The sequence below is a fragment of the Myotis lucifugus genome, unplaced genomic scaffold, assembly GCF_000147115.1.
Source record: "Myotis lucifugus unplaced genomic scaffold, Myoluc2.0 scaffold_7, whole genome shotgun sequence".
Taxonomy (NCBI): Eukaryota; Metazoa; Chordata; class Mammalia; order Chiroptera; family Vespertilionidae; genus Myotis; species Myotis lucifugus.
Genome location: NW_005871055.1, coordinates 2,655,548 through 2,671,983, shown reverse-complemented (window position 1 = coordinate 2,671,983; position 16,436 = coordinate 2,655,548). Strand labels below are relative to the sequence as shown.

The window sequence follows — 16,436 nt, the reverse complement described above, 5'->3', positions numbered from 1 at the left end:
AGTGTATTTCCTAACTATAAATTGTGTTGGTTTCACTTTAGGGACATCACGGTACAAAGCCTTACTCTTCAGCCTTCTGTTAAAGATGGACTTATTGTGTATGAAGACTCACCTTTGGTTAGTAATCCAATTATATGAATATTCTCTACTGTGTGTTTGTTTTTTTTAATGGTAGTTGTCTTTCAGCCTTTGAGTAAGGGGAGTATGGAATCTCCCATAGATTCCAATATATTTCAGTCTTAACTGGAAAGCACTCATTGACGTCATGTGGGGAGTGGATGTTTAATTGTAAATTATTTGGGGAAAATAACATGGTTTCTTACTCTGTTCTCTCTCCAGAGTGAGAGATTTAGGGAATGATTGAAATCCTCTAATGATTTCTTTTCCATTCCAGAATTTAAAAAAGAAAAAAGTTTTCTGTGTTTTTTTTTTTCCTCAAATGTGTAGAGTTTGAAATTAGATAATGCTTCTGGAATGCTTTTAAAAATGATTTTAATAAGTAGGATATTAACCAAATGTTTTAGGCAACTGGAAAGAGCTATTCCTCAGCTTCTCACATAGGCCTCAAAGAAATCCTGTCCTGCCTGGCCTACCCCTCTGAGTAGAAAATGCCTTTACATCAGTGTCACAATAAGCCATCATGAGAACCTGTGTGATCCAGACCCCAATGACTGGAGACTTTAGGAACTTGTCTGAATTCTCCCAGTGTGGGCCGGACTCTCCCTGAACAGAGAAGTGAAGGCTGAGGTTGGGGGTAGAAGCTGATGAGTTATCTTCTTTTTAAATTCAGTTTAATTTTACCCTGATATTAAAAAGAAAAGTATCAGTTTTTTAAGAATGTGGAATAAAATATCTGTGGTAGAAGAAATCACTTACTTCACAATCTGTATTTCCTTACATTTATTTGCCAAAACTATGTAATGAGAAAAATTTATGATTTGGCCCATTTTATGTTATGAGATATTTCTTATTATTTAAAAATGTAATCTTTGGGTTTACAGTTAAATTCATTGAGTGTCTCTTCCTATCCATTCTCTAAAAATGTTTTAAAGAGTTTTCATAGCTTCTACCTTTCTTTTCATAATGTTACCATTCAGTCAATCACCTAAGACCTACGAGTTTTTATTTTTTTCCTTTCTCCTCTCCCCATCTAATCAGTTGCCAAGACTATAGATTATACCTCTGAAAAACTCTTGAGTTTATTTCCATTTTCCCCACTTTCTCTCTAAAATCAGGTGCCAAACCATTTTTGGACCAGGTAATTATGCTAATCCCCCTTTGGTCGATTCTGCCTATTGCTGACCGATTAAATGTCCTAAAGTATAGCTCCCAGCTCCATTCCGATATTTTCTGAACTCATATATCTTAGTTACATCCCATTACTTAGTGAGGAAAAGTACATGTTTTTTTGTAGTAGAGACCTGATCTACCCTTTCAGACCCTATTCTCTTTTCTTACATTTAACCTCTGCTTCAGACAAGATAGACTATTCTTATTCACTCTTCCCTCAGAATACTTCAGGATTTCTTGAGTTTGACCATTGATACCTTTTATCTTGAATACCCACCTCTTCACAATCCATTCTGATCTGTAAAAATTGTATACTCTTTCAGAGCCATAACAAATGCAATGTTCTGAAATCCACCATTTGTTGTAATGTCTCACTCCACCCCCATGACACTTTAATTTCTCTATTTGTCATACTTGTTTTAAATCTCCCCTAGTCTGGTGTGTAATATGTTGTGGACATCACCAACATAGGAATACTTATACTGCTAAAGGGAAATAAATTACTGTAGAGCTAGCAATTTAGTAACTATGAGAAGCTTTTTGTGGAGATCCATAAATTTTGTTTCCTGCTCTGCTACAAACTTTCTTTGTGACTGTATATGCATAACTTAACCAGCTATTATAAATCCCAAGCACTGAATGATGAAATTTTCAATGTTTGCTTTCATTTTTGTTTATGGTAAATGTTCTGTCTTCAAAGGTTAAAGCAGTAAAGTTGGGTCATGTTCTGGTAGTAGATGAGGCTGACAAGGCCCCAACAAATGTCACCTGTATTTTAAAAACTCTAGTAGAAAATGGAGAAATGATTCTAGCAGATGGAAGACGCATCGTTGCAAGTGAGTATAAAAAAGCAACTCTTCCGTCAGTATATGCAACTTTTACTCCCTGGTATCCAATCACACCCTTTGCTGGCCCCTTATCTCCAAGTAACAAGTCTAAGTTCAAGTTGTCTGTACTGACAGTCATTTACAAAAATCAAATGTCTGAACTTAGCTTTCTCAGTTTCATTTTTTATAGTCAGAGTGTATCTTTGAAAATTTCAATAGTAGTTTTAGGACAGGTCAACTTCAAATTTTTCTACTCTGAACTTACCAATATATAATCCTTACTATATTCATCTCTCAGTTACTATGTGATATATTTTCTTTTATTGTTACTTGGAATTTTTGAAAGCTCTAGCATGTTTCTATTACACTATTAAAATTAATGTCTTTATTATCTTAATATAATTATAAAAATTTCTGGGTATTTTATTTTATATATATTTATCACATTTGTGTTTGAATAGATGTGTGTGTATACACAGGTATATTATAGACACATACACACCTGCCACAGGAAGAAGTTATCCTCTTTTTAGATTATCTTCTTCCTTTTATTTACTTATTTTATTCCTGTTGTTAGAGGAAATGTAGGTAGATGAATCTAATCAGTCTGTTTAACCTACAAAGAAAAGTTAAGTTTGTCTAATGCAATGTGAGAAAATTTTCTAGTTTATAATTTAAAAATTTTGTATCATGAAAAGACTTCACAATCTATAACTAGCCATTGAAAATATATAACCAATAGCAGAGTAACCAAACAAGTTGCGACTGAAAACTAAAATTTTCAGTATTCACAGAGAACATATAAAAAAAAAAACACCCTTATTAAAAATGTACAAGTGCATCACCACAGAGATGTTCTTCTTGGGCATTGTCATTACAAAATTTCTGTGTCTGAGCCCGGGAAACTCAGCACTAATAAAAGTATTCTAACATTTCAGTTTCACAATGAATTTATGGGGAAAATGAGAATTTGAATCAGACAGCCTGAATACTATCTCCAAGAAAGATTATTCAGACTCTCAGGATTAGAATTCTGCCTGCCCTTTTTAGAGGCATTATGAGGACAGTGAAATGGAAAGCAAGAAAGAATTGCTGAAACAAATTGTAGTTTAAGAGTGATATTATATCCTGGTAACCCTTTTTCTCATACATTTTTTTAAAGATAGTCTAGAAGTAAAGGGGTCATCATACTTTTTAAACTCAGGTTTGATTGTAAACAATATTTTATTTTATTATTATTATTAGTTTTAATCTTTATTCCCCTTTTTCCCCCATTGACACCTTCTAGCCCCCTAACACCCCCCCTCCCAAGCCTTCCTTCTGAGATTCGACAGATTGTTCCTATTTGTAAACAATGTTTTATTTTTTTTAATTTCTTTATTGATTAAGGTATTACATATGTGTCCTTATCCCTCCATTGTGTAAACAATGTTTTAAACACAAGAGCCCCTGAAACTCCTTTGAACATGATTTCATAAAGCATCACTTCTAGAGCTCTGTTTTTTATTTTCTTTGCTTTTTTAAATTTTTCATTTTTTATCATTTTTTATTTTAATTAATAATTAAATTTTACCTGTGACCACATACCTTATTATTTGCCACTACTAAAATTAATGGAGATCAAACATTAAAACTATTAAGACTATTTGGTACATTGAAAGGTTAGTTTTTGGTATCATAAAAAAGTGCAAGTTCAGGTTTTAATAAACTCAAATGAAACTGCAGGTGCTTCACAACTATCAATTTAATGATAGTATTCAAGTCCCTTAATACCTTAAACATTTGCACACAAAAAGCTCCAGTCACCCTAAGATTACTTATTTTAAGAACTATGGTAGAATTTTTTCATTGGAAATAAATCAGCATTGCACAAATGAGTTGACTGTGTTCAAGACCATTTTTCTCTTTGGCCAAGTTTCAGAGTGAATAGTTTGAATAGGAATCACTCCTTAGCTGCATAATGGCACGTTCTCTGCAATGTGATGCAGCTGCTGATTTGATAAAAACTAAAGGAAGTTTGGATTGTCCTTGAGTGTGCTTTGGATTATTCCTTGTTATTGGTTCTTATTTTCATTTTTTAAGGAATAACAGCATCTCAAGCCAAATTAAAATACCATAAGACAACATTTGGACAAATTTGCTTTTTTAATAAATAAATGTACATTGAATAACATAAAAATGCAAGTTCCTGTATAATTAGTATATGATTTATCAGTTTTCTGTTCTTAAGCAAACTTTCTCAAGAAAGTTTTTTTCTGTAAACAAGTCATTATTAACCATATTTCTTAGTGTTTTTAAAATATAATAGAACAGTATGACAACTTGTTATATTATTTAAAGGCTATAACTTCATATTCTTAAGAATTATTAAATGTCAATAAAGAGTAAATAGAAATTTTGTTTTTCAGATTCTGCTAATGTCAATGGAAGAGAAAATGTTATAGTGATTCATCCTGATTTTAGGATGATTGTTCTGGCCAACAGACCTGGATTTCCTTTCCTGGGCAATGATTTCTTCGGTACTTTAGGTAAAAGTAATAAATGATAATAACAAAAACAGTAGCAATAGCAATAATATCACTGTCTTAGTAACACCTTTTACGGCTATCAGTGAATGCTTCGAAGTGCAGTGTCACCATCCCAACCTCCTGGGAGAGAACTTGTTATCCCGATTTTAGAGAAGAAGATCTGATATTCGGAGAGGTTAACTACTTTTCCAGGGGCACTTAGATAATGGCTGTTAAAGCTTGGCTCTGATTCCAGAGCTCATTTCCTTAAACAGTTACACTATACTTTGTTGTTTAGGGCCTCTTAGAAGTAAAATACAAAGTAAAGAATGGTTTTTAGTGTTTGGTTTTTGTTACATCCCCATAACTATGAAAAGGTTGGAAGCCAGCTCAGAAGACTGATCGGAGAGGCCCTTGGCTAACCTTAACCACCAGGAGCAAGTAGGTAATTCTGGATACTGGTAATTCTCATACTCAACATGAGCAGGCTCAGTGTCCTAGGAGGAATTTTGATCTAGTAATTCCACATCAAGGAATTCATCTAAGGGAGTTACCCATGCAATGATGTAAGTACAAAGATAGGCAGTAGAGCATTTTTTAATAGTAGCAAAAAATTGGAAACAATCCAAATGGGACTGGATAAAGAAATTCTTTTATATCCACACAATAGAATACTATGCAGCTGTCTTAAAAAAAAGAATGGGGTAAGTTTCCCCATACTGATTAAAATATAATTCCCAAAATAGTACAGTAAATCAGAACAGTGGGTATATTAGTCTACCATTTGAATTAGTGAAAAAAACAAAAGGCAAGAGGGATATGTGTACAAGATTAAACTTGTAATGTGTAGAATTTCTTTAGAAGAGCACAGAGCATGTCTCCCAAATCCTCTTCTCTCTCTGACCTCATTTTTTATTCGGCTCTCTTCATCACTCATTCTATTCCAACCGTTCTCCTTTGCTGCCTCTTCTACGAACATACCAGGTTGTGCCTGCTGTAGGGTCTGTATTAGCTGCCAGCTCTCCTAGAGTGCTTTTATCTTTAATACTTGCATTTGCAGACATAAGGCCCTGCCTGACTGACTGCCCACCATCACCGTTTCTGATGTCCTACCCTCTGCTTTTCTTTTTCATTGAAACATTGAGTTTCTAACATTTATTCTTATTTTTTATTGTCACCCTATGCCAGAATACACACTCCATGAGGACAGGGGTTTTGTGTTTTTGACCACTGAAGCATGTAAAGTACCTAGAATAGTACTTGGCACATGGAAAACACTTAATAATTACTTGATGAATGAATTAATAAGGGGTATTATAGTTTTATATTAGCGTTATATTTGATCATAAGCAAAAAAAGGCAAAAGCTGTTCTTCACATTTGTATTTAATGGATTTAGTCTATGACATACAAGGTTAGGATGATTATTCTGTCCAACAGATCTGGATTTCCTTTTTTAGGCAGTGATTTCTTCGGTACTTGCATTTTATTCCATTGCTGTTATAAATATGTAATAATGATAAAATGATGATTCGAATGGTTTCTAAATCAAAGTAAGATCTAGATGTCCTTTCTTTCTAAAATGAACATCTTAAATAATGCAGATTTATTTACTTTAACTCCCTTTTGTTCCTCATCTCCTGGATTATGAATCAGTAGAATTATATGAACTTTGAATATAAGAAAGTCATCTTTCTTGAGCATAGATTATATTTTTCTAGTATATTCTCGGTTGTCTAAATTACAGATGAAATATTTTGTGTTTCCACATTCCTTTTTCTTGATTCTAATTTAGACATTGTCGCTGCAGGTTTGCTTTTCCAAAACTGACTTCTAACTTATATTCTAGCAATCTGCACAAGGTATAAATTATTTAGAGTGATGATGCTGATTCCCCCTTTTTTAGTATACATAAAGCATGCATATGAGATAGATGTATATAATTTCTCAAGATATTTAATGTGTTAAAGTTAAAAATGCAGTCTCAGAACAATATGAAGATTATTTCCCAATTAAATGGAAAAGGACTAGATCACCAAAACTATATATGCTTGTATGTGTGCGTTTAAGAAAAACCTGAAAGAATAATTTCACTGAACTGTTAACACAGGTTCCTGTGGGGGAGCAAGTGGGATGGCAGAAACACATGAGAGGTTCTCTTTTATGCTCTTTAAATTTGAGTATCTCCCAATGAGATTGTATCCAAGTGTTATTTAGTTTTTTAATAGAAGCAAATCTATGCAGAATAAACCACGCATCACTCAATTTCCTTTTCTTTAACTGTGGTCATTTGCTGTCTTCTCCACATCATCCTATTGTGGAGGGGCTTTCTGTGCAGTTTTACACATTTAAAAGTTTGCTTTTGTGACCAACCGGTGGCTCTTTAAACAACCATTGCATATTTCCTATGGCAGTATAATGGATTCGTTGCATGCTGAATGTGAATTTTTTTCTCGTATAGGTGATATTTTTAGCTGCCATGCAGTTGATAATCCCAAGCCCCACTCGGAGCTTGAGATGCTCAGGCAATATGGACCAAATGTGCCAGAGCCCATCCTTCAGAAGCTCGTGGCTGCCTTTGGAGAGCTGAGGAGTTTAGCTGACCAGGGGATTATTAGCTACCCTTATTCTACCAGAGAAGTTGTCAACATAGTCAAGCACTTACAGGTATGGCAAACTCTTGTGCATAAAGGTTTAAAATAGGCCATCAGTCTTTTTTTAGACAGCTTAATTTATACCAAATCTTTCAATTTCTGTAAATATTATACTGATTCAGGTGATATAAGTGTTTGTAATCTAGATTTAAATCTGGAAGACCATGGACATTTTATGTTGAGCCTTTGAATTAAGTTTGGCGAAGTTCTTTGTCATGGCCATTACCAATAAGCCATGAAATCTGGTTGGGGGGCAGGGGAGTGAAACAAGAGAGTGAGACAGCAGGGAAACTTTATTACTATTTGACTTTATACAACAAGCACATAGTATCTGAGTGAAAATAGAAGACGGGTATAGAAAACAAACTAGGGACCAACAGTATTATTAATTATATATCTGTAAATACTGCAAGACAGTTTTATAAGATAGAGTAAATGAACAGGAGAATGAAATTCCTTGTAGCCATGTGGAATGTGTAGTCTACCTACCTTGGTAAAGAAAACAAAAAAACCTATGTAAATTATATTTATAACAAATAATTGTTAGATCTCATTATTAGATATAATGTTTATAAGTCTAGTTATTTTAAATTCAGCAATTGATGTTTGCTTAGAAATTAGGTAGCTTGTAAGTATGCACTGAGTTGAATTAACTGTACACATAACAATAAGACTACATTGTAATTCATAAGATATTTGTTAAAATTTTGCTTTGTACTGTTTAAAAAACTAGGTATTGTTGTACTCATGTAATCATATTCTTCTATTCAGACTCATTTAAGGTAATGAGTTGGAAAAATGCTCAATAAAAATTTAATAATTATGAAATAAGAAGAAAATGAACTTTAAGCTAACAATTACAACCTCATGACTCTTGATCTTTGCCCCATCCCCAACCCTCCAAGGAAAACCAGCAAAGGAATATAGAAAGCTTTATTCTGATTGTAAAACCATGGTAAGCCCAGCTCAGATCTCAGCGTGTGAGAAAGACAGAGCCAGTGAGGGACCCAGAGGACACTGTAGTGTGTATTTACACGAGTGGGAACTTGTTTCTTTCCCTCTGCTACACCTCATTTCTCTGTGCTCTGTACTTGATGTTCTCTCTGTCTTTTCTTGTTCTGTTATCATATTTTCATTTCTTCATAGACCTTTGACTTTTCTAAATAGTTCTGTATAGATATTCAATGCTCTGCTCTGTTTAAACAGTATTTTTTTATTTGTTCAATCTGGTATTCATTTTAAAGTCAGGAGATTTCAGAAAGCAGTGGAAGGCACTGAAACCAGCATCTAACATGGTTTAACATTTGACAGAAGGAACTGGGCCCCTCAAATTCTAATATTTATTTAAAAAGGAAAATTCCAAGTCATCAGAGCAAAATTAATAGAGAAAATGCACATATTCCTCCTATCTGATTATGAGACCAGGCTGTTAATGTCTGCTAAAGTTCATTGTATCATTATTGTTCTATCAGTTTTGTACTTATATTGTGTATTTATCATATATATAATAAGGTGTGTGTTTTTTAATGCAGAAATTTCCCACCGAAGGTCTCTCCAGTGTGGTTAGGAACGTGTTTGACTTTGATTCCTACAACACCGACATGAGGGAGATTTTAATTAACACTTTGCACAAGTACGGGATACCTATTGGAGCAAAACCTACCAGTGTGCAGCTGGCGAAGGAGTAAGGCAAACTCACTACTGATAAAATGCTGTTGAGTGTTACTGTTCTAATTCTCTGAATAATGCTGATAATTCTGAATCTACTTTATACTCCACTAAACTAAGTTGGTGTAGAAATTACTTTCCACAAGTAAACTTTTCAAATATATGTTGCTATTTGCTGGCTGGCTTTCAGTTAAATAGCATTATTTAGAAGCCTGTAAATTGAGAATTTCAATTTTGAATGTTCCAAGAGTAGATGTAATATAATCAAATAAAGGGAAATATTTGTTTCTTTAAGTCTCTGTCTTTTTGTGAATTACTATGACTCTCACTATTTCTTAACCTAGTGCAAAATCATTGTACAAATGTGAAAACAACGTAAACGGATAATATGTATTTAGCTAAGATGTTCTTATTTGTGTTACCATATATTTTTATGTTATGATAGTTTCTAAATTTATAATTATATTAACTTAAGAGATGTTTGGTTACTTTTTTATCTTGACAGATGAAAGGTAGTGAAAATAAGTGGGTTTGCTTCATGTGGGCCAGTTGCCTGACTTTTATTTTGTAATTACAGGCTACGTACTTAACCTTACCAAAGAATCTTGCAAATATTGTTGACCAGAAAGATAGTTGACAGAATTTATTAGTAGAGTAGTTAAATCCATGCAAAGTCATTAGAAAACAATTTTTAAAATGCACAACTTACTAACTTATGATAAAGATTCCAATACTTTGTCTATAAAAATAATTAGCATAAATTCCTAAGACACAATAATTACTTTAACATTATTATTTAACTTTAGTTTCATATAAGAAGCACTCTACTTTCCTTAAAAGAAAAATGTTTTAAATATTATAGTCCAGCTATATTTATGTGTTTATGTATACACCCCCATAAATACATATGTATCCTAAATGTATACATGATCCTCATTTATTCTTTGAAGTTATAAAAACTTACCAGAATATATGCCAATAAAAATACATCATTAAAGCTTTAACAATTTCTTCAAAGATTTCTTAAAGAGAAACAAATATTTCCCTTTTGTGGTAAAGGCTCAAAATAGAGTTATGTTAGAAATTATCAGTGAATTGGTTTATATTATTAATGAGTGAGTAAATTTTTTTTAAAAAGAGTGATTTTGTTGCTGGTAGAAATGGGGTCATTTTATGGAGTTGTGAGAAAACCATTTTGGAGGACCCGTGCATGGGAGGTTGAGGTGTTGTGGTAAGATTTACTGGGGTTGAAATGGATGGCTCCCCCAGGTTCCCCAGGTCTCATCTCCCTCATTCCCATTGTGGAAAAACTCCAGCCTTGTCTTCATCAGGCCCAGAAATCCTGTACGATGCCAAGGCTTAGTCCAGTTTACTCTCTGTCCCCATCCGACTACCTTAGTTGTTCCTGGCTATGTTGCTGTACCCAGGCTTAGAGTCTACACTTGGACACTTGGAGTCCGTGAGGCTGCCAGGCCTAAGGCAGCTGCTAGGCCCACATGGCTGCTATGGAAAGAGAATGTGCGAGCGCACCGGGCGAGCATGTGTTACCAGGTGTGTGTGTGTGTGTGAGAGAGAGAGAGAGGCCGCTTTGTTAAGTTTGGATTATATTATCTAGGGCTTGGGAAGGACCGAGTGTCCTTTCATAATAACCAATCAATTTCCCAATTTTTCCCCAGGCTTCTGATGGGTCTTCCCCCTAACCAATCCATTTCCTGGATCTTCTGGGGTTCTGTGTCTCTTACCCAATCTGATTCTTGCCCCAGGCTGTGCTCTGCCCCTTATAGTTGCCATCTTAGTTTCTACTGGGCATGCTTCATAATAGAAGGATTTTCCCCTTTGCTATCTTGGCTTCTACTCTGCGTGCACCCAGCAGAGGAATTTCCTCTCCTCCTTCTCCCAATAATCCTGATAATCTGGTACCAGGTGGCAGTTCCCTGGAGAGACTCTTCTTGCCTGTTAGGAGATTGCCTGGGGTTTGCCCAAGGATTAAGTCCCAAGGGTAGAGGATTCGATGGTCTCCTGGAGTGGGTGAATGAACCTGTGAATGCTATAGCTTCTCAGTGAAGCATGCCCAATATTTGTTTCAGCTCCCTAGTTTATTATGCGTAATGTCTGATTCCCTTTGCTCCCTTCCTTTATTAATATCTAGCTACCTACACTAACAATTTGGTGTCAGAGCTAATACGTAAAGCTTTCTGTAAAATACTATTTTACTAATTGATTAGCAGTGTTTGTGGGCATTTTGGAACTAGTTTGGTAATTTAATGGGTATGGTCTCTCTTCTGTATTAGAAAGTTCAAGAAATGGTCATCAATATGCAAATTTCTATTACGCTCATGTTTTTTTAGCTTTTTAAATAAACTAAATCTTTATTTTCAATTGGAAATAGGATGGTTTTTATTACCATTAACAAATTTATATAATTAGAGTTCTAGGTTCTTGGAAACTAGGCTTATGATTTAAAAATAACTGTTTTTATACTCATACAATTTGAAATAAAAATACATATTAATTGGTAAGCGCAATCAAAATAAAATTGTTGGTAATTTTCTAAGGAAGACAGGTAAAATAATTTAACTTATTTATTACTGACCTTACTTCTAAAGTGAAAAATTCTTGCCATGGCACATTAATTCCAACTCTAGTACTTATGAGTGGAAGCAAAATACTTGGGTACATTGAGCCTGGAAATAAGATGGTCACACTTGTGCCTAAGATGGGGATGGAAACAACGAGTTGTCCACCCACTGCATATAGCTAAAAATAGAGTTATTGCAGATGTGGAAGATGAGGGAATTTTCCCTTGGGGTGAAGATAATAGTAGACTACAATTTATACATTCAAAACATATTTTCCTCATCTGTGAATTGCAGTGTCTTGGGCAGCTCAAAAGTAGTGATGTCATATCATTGCCCTTTAGTGAAATCTACAGTTTCTATGTGTGTATTTCTATCAAATTATCAGCCTTTTACTTTAAGGGTGGCATGGTAAAGTGAACAAACCAATGGCCTGGGAATTCAGTAGATAGTTGTACATTCAACCTGCATGTCCAGGTCAGGGAGAAACAGATTTTAACCTATTGGTAAAATTGGGCATTTTATTATAGACTATAGGCCTGGTACATGAAAGTTGTGCACTCGGGGGTCCCTCAGCCCGGCCTGCACCCTCTCGCAGTCTGGGAGCCCTCGGGGGATGTCCGACTGCCGGCTTATGCCCGCTCCCCTCCAGGCCTAAGCGTCAGTTGGACATCCTTAGCGCCGCTGCAGAGGCGGGAGAGGCTCCCGCCACCTCCACTGTGTTCACCAGCTGTGAGCCCGGCTACTGGCTGAGCAGTGCTCCCCCTGTGGGACCACACTGACCACCAGGGGGCAGCTCCTGCATTGAGCATCTGCCCCCTGGTGGTTAGTGCGTGTCATTGCTACCAGTCATTCCTGGTCGTTCCCCCTTTAGGGTCAATTTGCATATTACCCTGTTATTTTATAGGATAGCATAACTATGTAATTTATCACTTTAGGACATTTTTGAAAATGGTAAGGGGTCCTATTAATAATTGTGTAAAAAGAGATATAAAATAAGACTACCCTAGTGAGGCCAGAATATATAGTCATCTTCATAAGATTAATAAAGTTCCTTCCTATTCTAACATCCTTTGCATTTTTAATGTAATCTTAATTTTTGGTAATTTTGCTCTCGCCAGTTTGGCTCAGAGGATAGAGCATTGGCCTGTGGACCAAAGGATCCTAGGTTCAATTCCAGTCAAGGGCATGTACTTTGGTTGCAGGCTCCTCCGTGGCCTGGGCCCTGGTCAGGGCTCCTGCAGGAGGCAACCAATCAATGCATTTTTTTCTCATGTTAATGTTTCCCTCTGTCTTTCCCTCTCTCTTCCACTCTCACTAAAAATAAATGGAAAAATATCCTCTGGTGAGAATTAACATAAGTAAACAAACAAACAAATATATATTCTTTTGCCCTGAATAAAAATATTTTTGCCGAAAGCTATTATTTTCTTGTACTGTAATCCAACTACAGTGCTTACTGAATGGGAGCAAACTTTCCTAGAGTCCAGAATAAAATGGATCTGGATAGAAAAATAATTTTTCTCTCACTACATATAACTAAAAAGAGATATAAAGCAAATGTAGAAGAGGGAAGTTTTCACATGGGGAGATGATACCAGACCACTGTTTGTAAAATCTTCTACAGCACCTTCTTCCTGAGCTGAAATCAGAATATACTTTGGCTATTTGGTTAATGATCTTTAGTCAAATTCCCAAAAGAGAGATGCTGTCATTTTCCCTTTTGTCCTCCTAAATAGTGCAGTGATGATACATATTTCATAGTCTCTGTGCATTTTTAAAAGGCCCAAAGTGATATCCTGAGGTGAATATTACTTATCTTCTTTACGAAACCTTTGCTAAACCTGGTACTTTGGGCCATGTCTGACTGGGTGATTATTTTACCTTGGAGGACCGCACCAAAATGCAGCTCTTTTCCTGATCTATAATATATTCCCAGATCTTAGTACCGTGGCCAGATTTGGCTACGTACACCCCCACATTGCATTTGCCTTGTCCCACTGGTACTTTTTGAGGGTTTTATTATTATTATTATTATTATTATTATTATTCCCTTTTAAGTTTCTAATACATGGGAAAGATATGCCAAAGAGATGGTGAACATAACCAAATGAGATTCACTGGAAAAAAATTTAGATAGAGATAGGAAGATTCAGGTTAAAATCTGAGCTCTTAAAAATTAATCTGAGCTCTTTAGTTTCAAATGTCATTTGTGGGGGGAAAAAACGCACACACACATAATTAGGTCCAAGCACCAACCAAAAGCATATAGATGACATACTCCAGTATAAATAGACATAAATTTCAAATCAAAGTTTGTTTTTCCCTCAAATGAACTTTTATTTCTGAATTATCTTTTATTTGAGAAAAACATACTGCTAGCACATTAACTCTTCCAAATTTAAAAGTGTTTTCAAAGTAATTTGTGAACTCTCACATGTTAGGGAAAACATTTGATTTAAAGGAAGAAAATCCTTTTCAGCCTCAATTTTTAAATGATTTATATAATATTTTATCTTAAATTTACATGCCACCCTCAACCTGACAGTTCTTAAGAAGAGAGAATTGTCATTTCATAAATTTAAGATGGAATATACTCTACCTCTAAGTATATTAATAAGTCAAACATACAGAGAATTTATCTCTACCTTCTAAAGTTATGGGAGTCACTCATGTCTATAAAATATTTATTTATTTATTGCATTTTTTTCTTACTTTTTTTCTTTTATTTTTCCTCATCACCATTTATCACCCTTACACCCCTTTCCACCTCCACCCATTCCTCTGTGCCCGTTAACCCCGCAATCACCACGCTGTTGTCTGTGACCTCTTTCTTTTTTGCCCAGTCCCTCCACCCTGCCCACCACCACCACCATCAGAGCTGTCTGTCTGCTCTCTATATTTAAGTGATCATCCTTCTTATTCCATATTCTTTGTCCTCAACTCATTATTTTTAATGCTGCTTTGTTTATTCTTTTTTAAAAATTTATTTATTGTTGAAAGTATTACAGTTGTCCCCTTTGTTTCCATTGACAACCCCCCCTCCCCACACCATTCCCCCAGGCCTTCACCACACTATCGTCTGTGTCCATGGGTTATGCATATAAGTTATTTGGTTAATCTCTTACCCCCATCCTCTCCCATCCTTCCATCCTCCCACCCCCCCACCCAACTTTCCCTCTGAATTCCTCAATCTGTTTTGTTTACTCTCAGGCCAGTTTCATATTTTCCCCCAAAGCATTTATTGCCTATTTGTCACTGGAAAACTATATATAATCTACCAATCATTTGTTTGTATCAGAGTAGAATAAAAATTTGAGGAAATTAAAAAGTTTTAACATGTAGTATTTCTTTGTGATGCATATGTACTAAAGGAAGAATGAATTTCCGTTTATATTTAAATTAACAAAAAGAAAATTAAAACACCTATAATTCCACTATCTGAAGATAATCATTTTTAAACTCTTCCAAAAGATCTTATCTTGTGGTTCTATGTGTTATTTCATACATTGAGAAATATTTCTTTTGAGTTTTTTCTTTTTTTGCACAGCTTTTCTTCTTAATGGAAGATACCTGTCCCTAAAGGGGGGTCATTTTAAAAAAATATATTTTTAATTGATTTCAGAGAAGAAGGGAGAAGGAGAGATAGAAACATCAATAATGAGAGAGAATCATTGATCGGCTGCCTCCTGCATGGCCCACACGGTGCCCTGACTAGAATTGAACCATAAATTCCTGGCTCATAGGTCAACACTCAATCACTGAGCCACGCCAGCCTGGTGAAAAGGGGTTCATTTAAAACATTTGATTCCCAAGCTCCTTTGTTGAAAAGAAATTTATCTTTAATGAAGTAGATTTGAGTGCAAATGACACTCTTCCTCAACCCTACTCTTTTCTCCATTCTTCTAGAAATTTTGAGTATTAGATATTATTGTAATCATAATAAACAGATTCATAAAGTATATAAGGTACTCTCACAAGGACTATAAACATTCATATCAACCCTTTGTGTCTTTCTGCGTATGTTTAAATCTCATTATCCTTCTCAAACATGTAAAAATGCTGTTGCCAAACAGACTGCACTTCTCAAAACAGTTGTCATGCTAGACTTTAAAAGTGTCCCATAGCTGGTGAAGAAGCCCTAGAGGAGTCTTAAAACTGCTCCTCAGGTGTCCTGTTCACATCGTGTTCCCTCTCTGCTTTCAAATACTTGAAAATTTTTTAACTTACTTTTTCAGACAAAATAAAGTAACTTTGAATTAACAAGGTCTAGGACCATATTAGCAAATTTTCAACTAAATTTCTTTAATTAATTCACATTTGGAATAATTTGAACACACGGTAGTATTGACAGTGGTTCCCTTTGAGAGGCCTCACTTTCTGTACTATTTTAATATTCTAACATGTGTATTATTTTCTGTATTTTATTTTTTAAATGTCCACAGACAATCTGGGCACTGGAATTTTTTATTTTGTTTTCTTATTTAAATAAAATAAAAATTTTAAAGAAAAGGTCTAGTCTGTAATTGCTGTTTCTTGCCTCCCATACAGCAAAGCTAATGCTGCACTGTGATGACTACTCCAAAGGTAGAACACTGGCACGCTTCCCGATGGCAAACAAGAAATTATGTGAACTGAGCAATTCTAGGGCATTTCAACACAATCTAAGTTTAATCATTGGTAATGTGTCAAGTGAGGGTAGACAACACATTTTTAAAGCAGCATAAATAAAAATAGTTGATATTTCTCAAGTGCTTACTAAGTGCTGTAAGCACTTTACAAATATTAATGCACAATCTCTAAAATTCTTTTTTTCTATTAGGCAAGTAATTTTTAAAAGTTTATTATCAGGTATAGGCGTGTGTGTGTGTGTGTGTGTGTGTGTGTGTGTTTTACAGATGAAGAACTGAGTTTC

General features: G+C 35.0%; 1 protein-coding gene across 3 annotated transcripts in view; it reads left to right on the top strand.

Annotated features, from left to right (window-relative positions):
- Positions 1–16,436, top strand: part of VWA8 (von Willebrand factor A domain containing 8) — a 366,788-nt gene that overhangs the window by 193,236 nt on the left and 157,116 nt on the right. For all 3 annotated transcript variants that reach the window (XM_023748236.1, XM_023748240.1, XM_006083505.3), the window contains 5 exons: positions 42–117; positions 1,991–2,126; positions 4,526–4,645; positions 7,085–7,290; positions 8,810–8,961. In XM_023748236.1, coding sequence (XP_023604004.1) covers positions 42–117; positions 1,991–2,126; positions 4,526–4,645; positions 7,085–7,290; positions 8,810–8,961 — 690 coding nt within the window. The remainder of the gene's footprint in view (positions 1–41; positions 118–1,990; positions 2,127–4,525; positions 4,646–7,084; positions 7,291–8,809; positions 8,962–16,436) is intronic.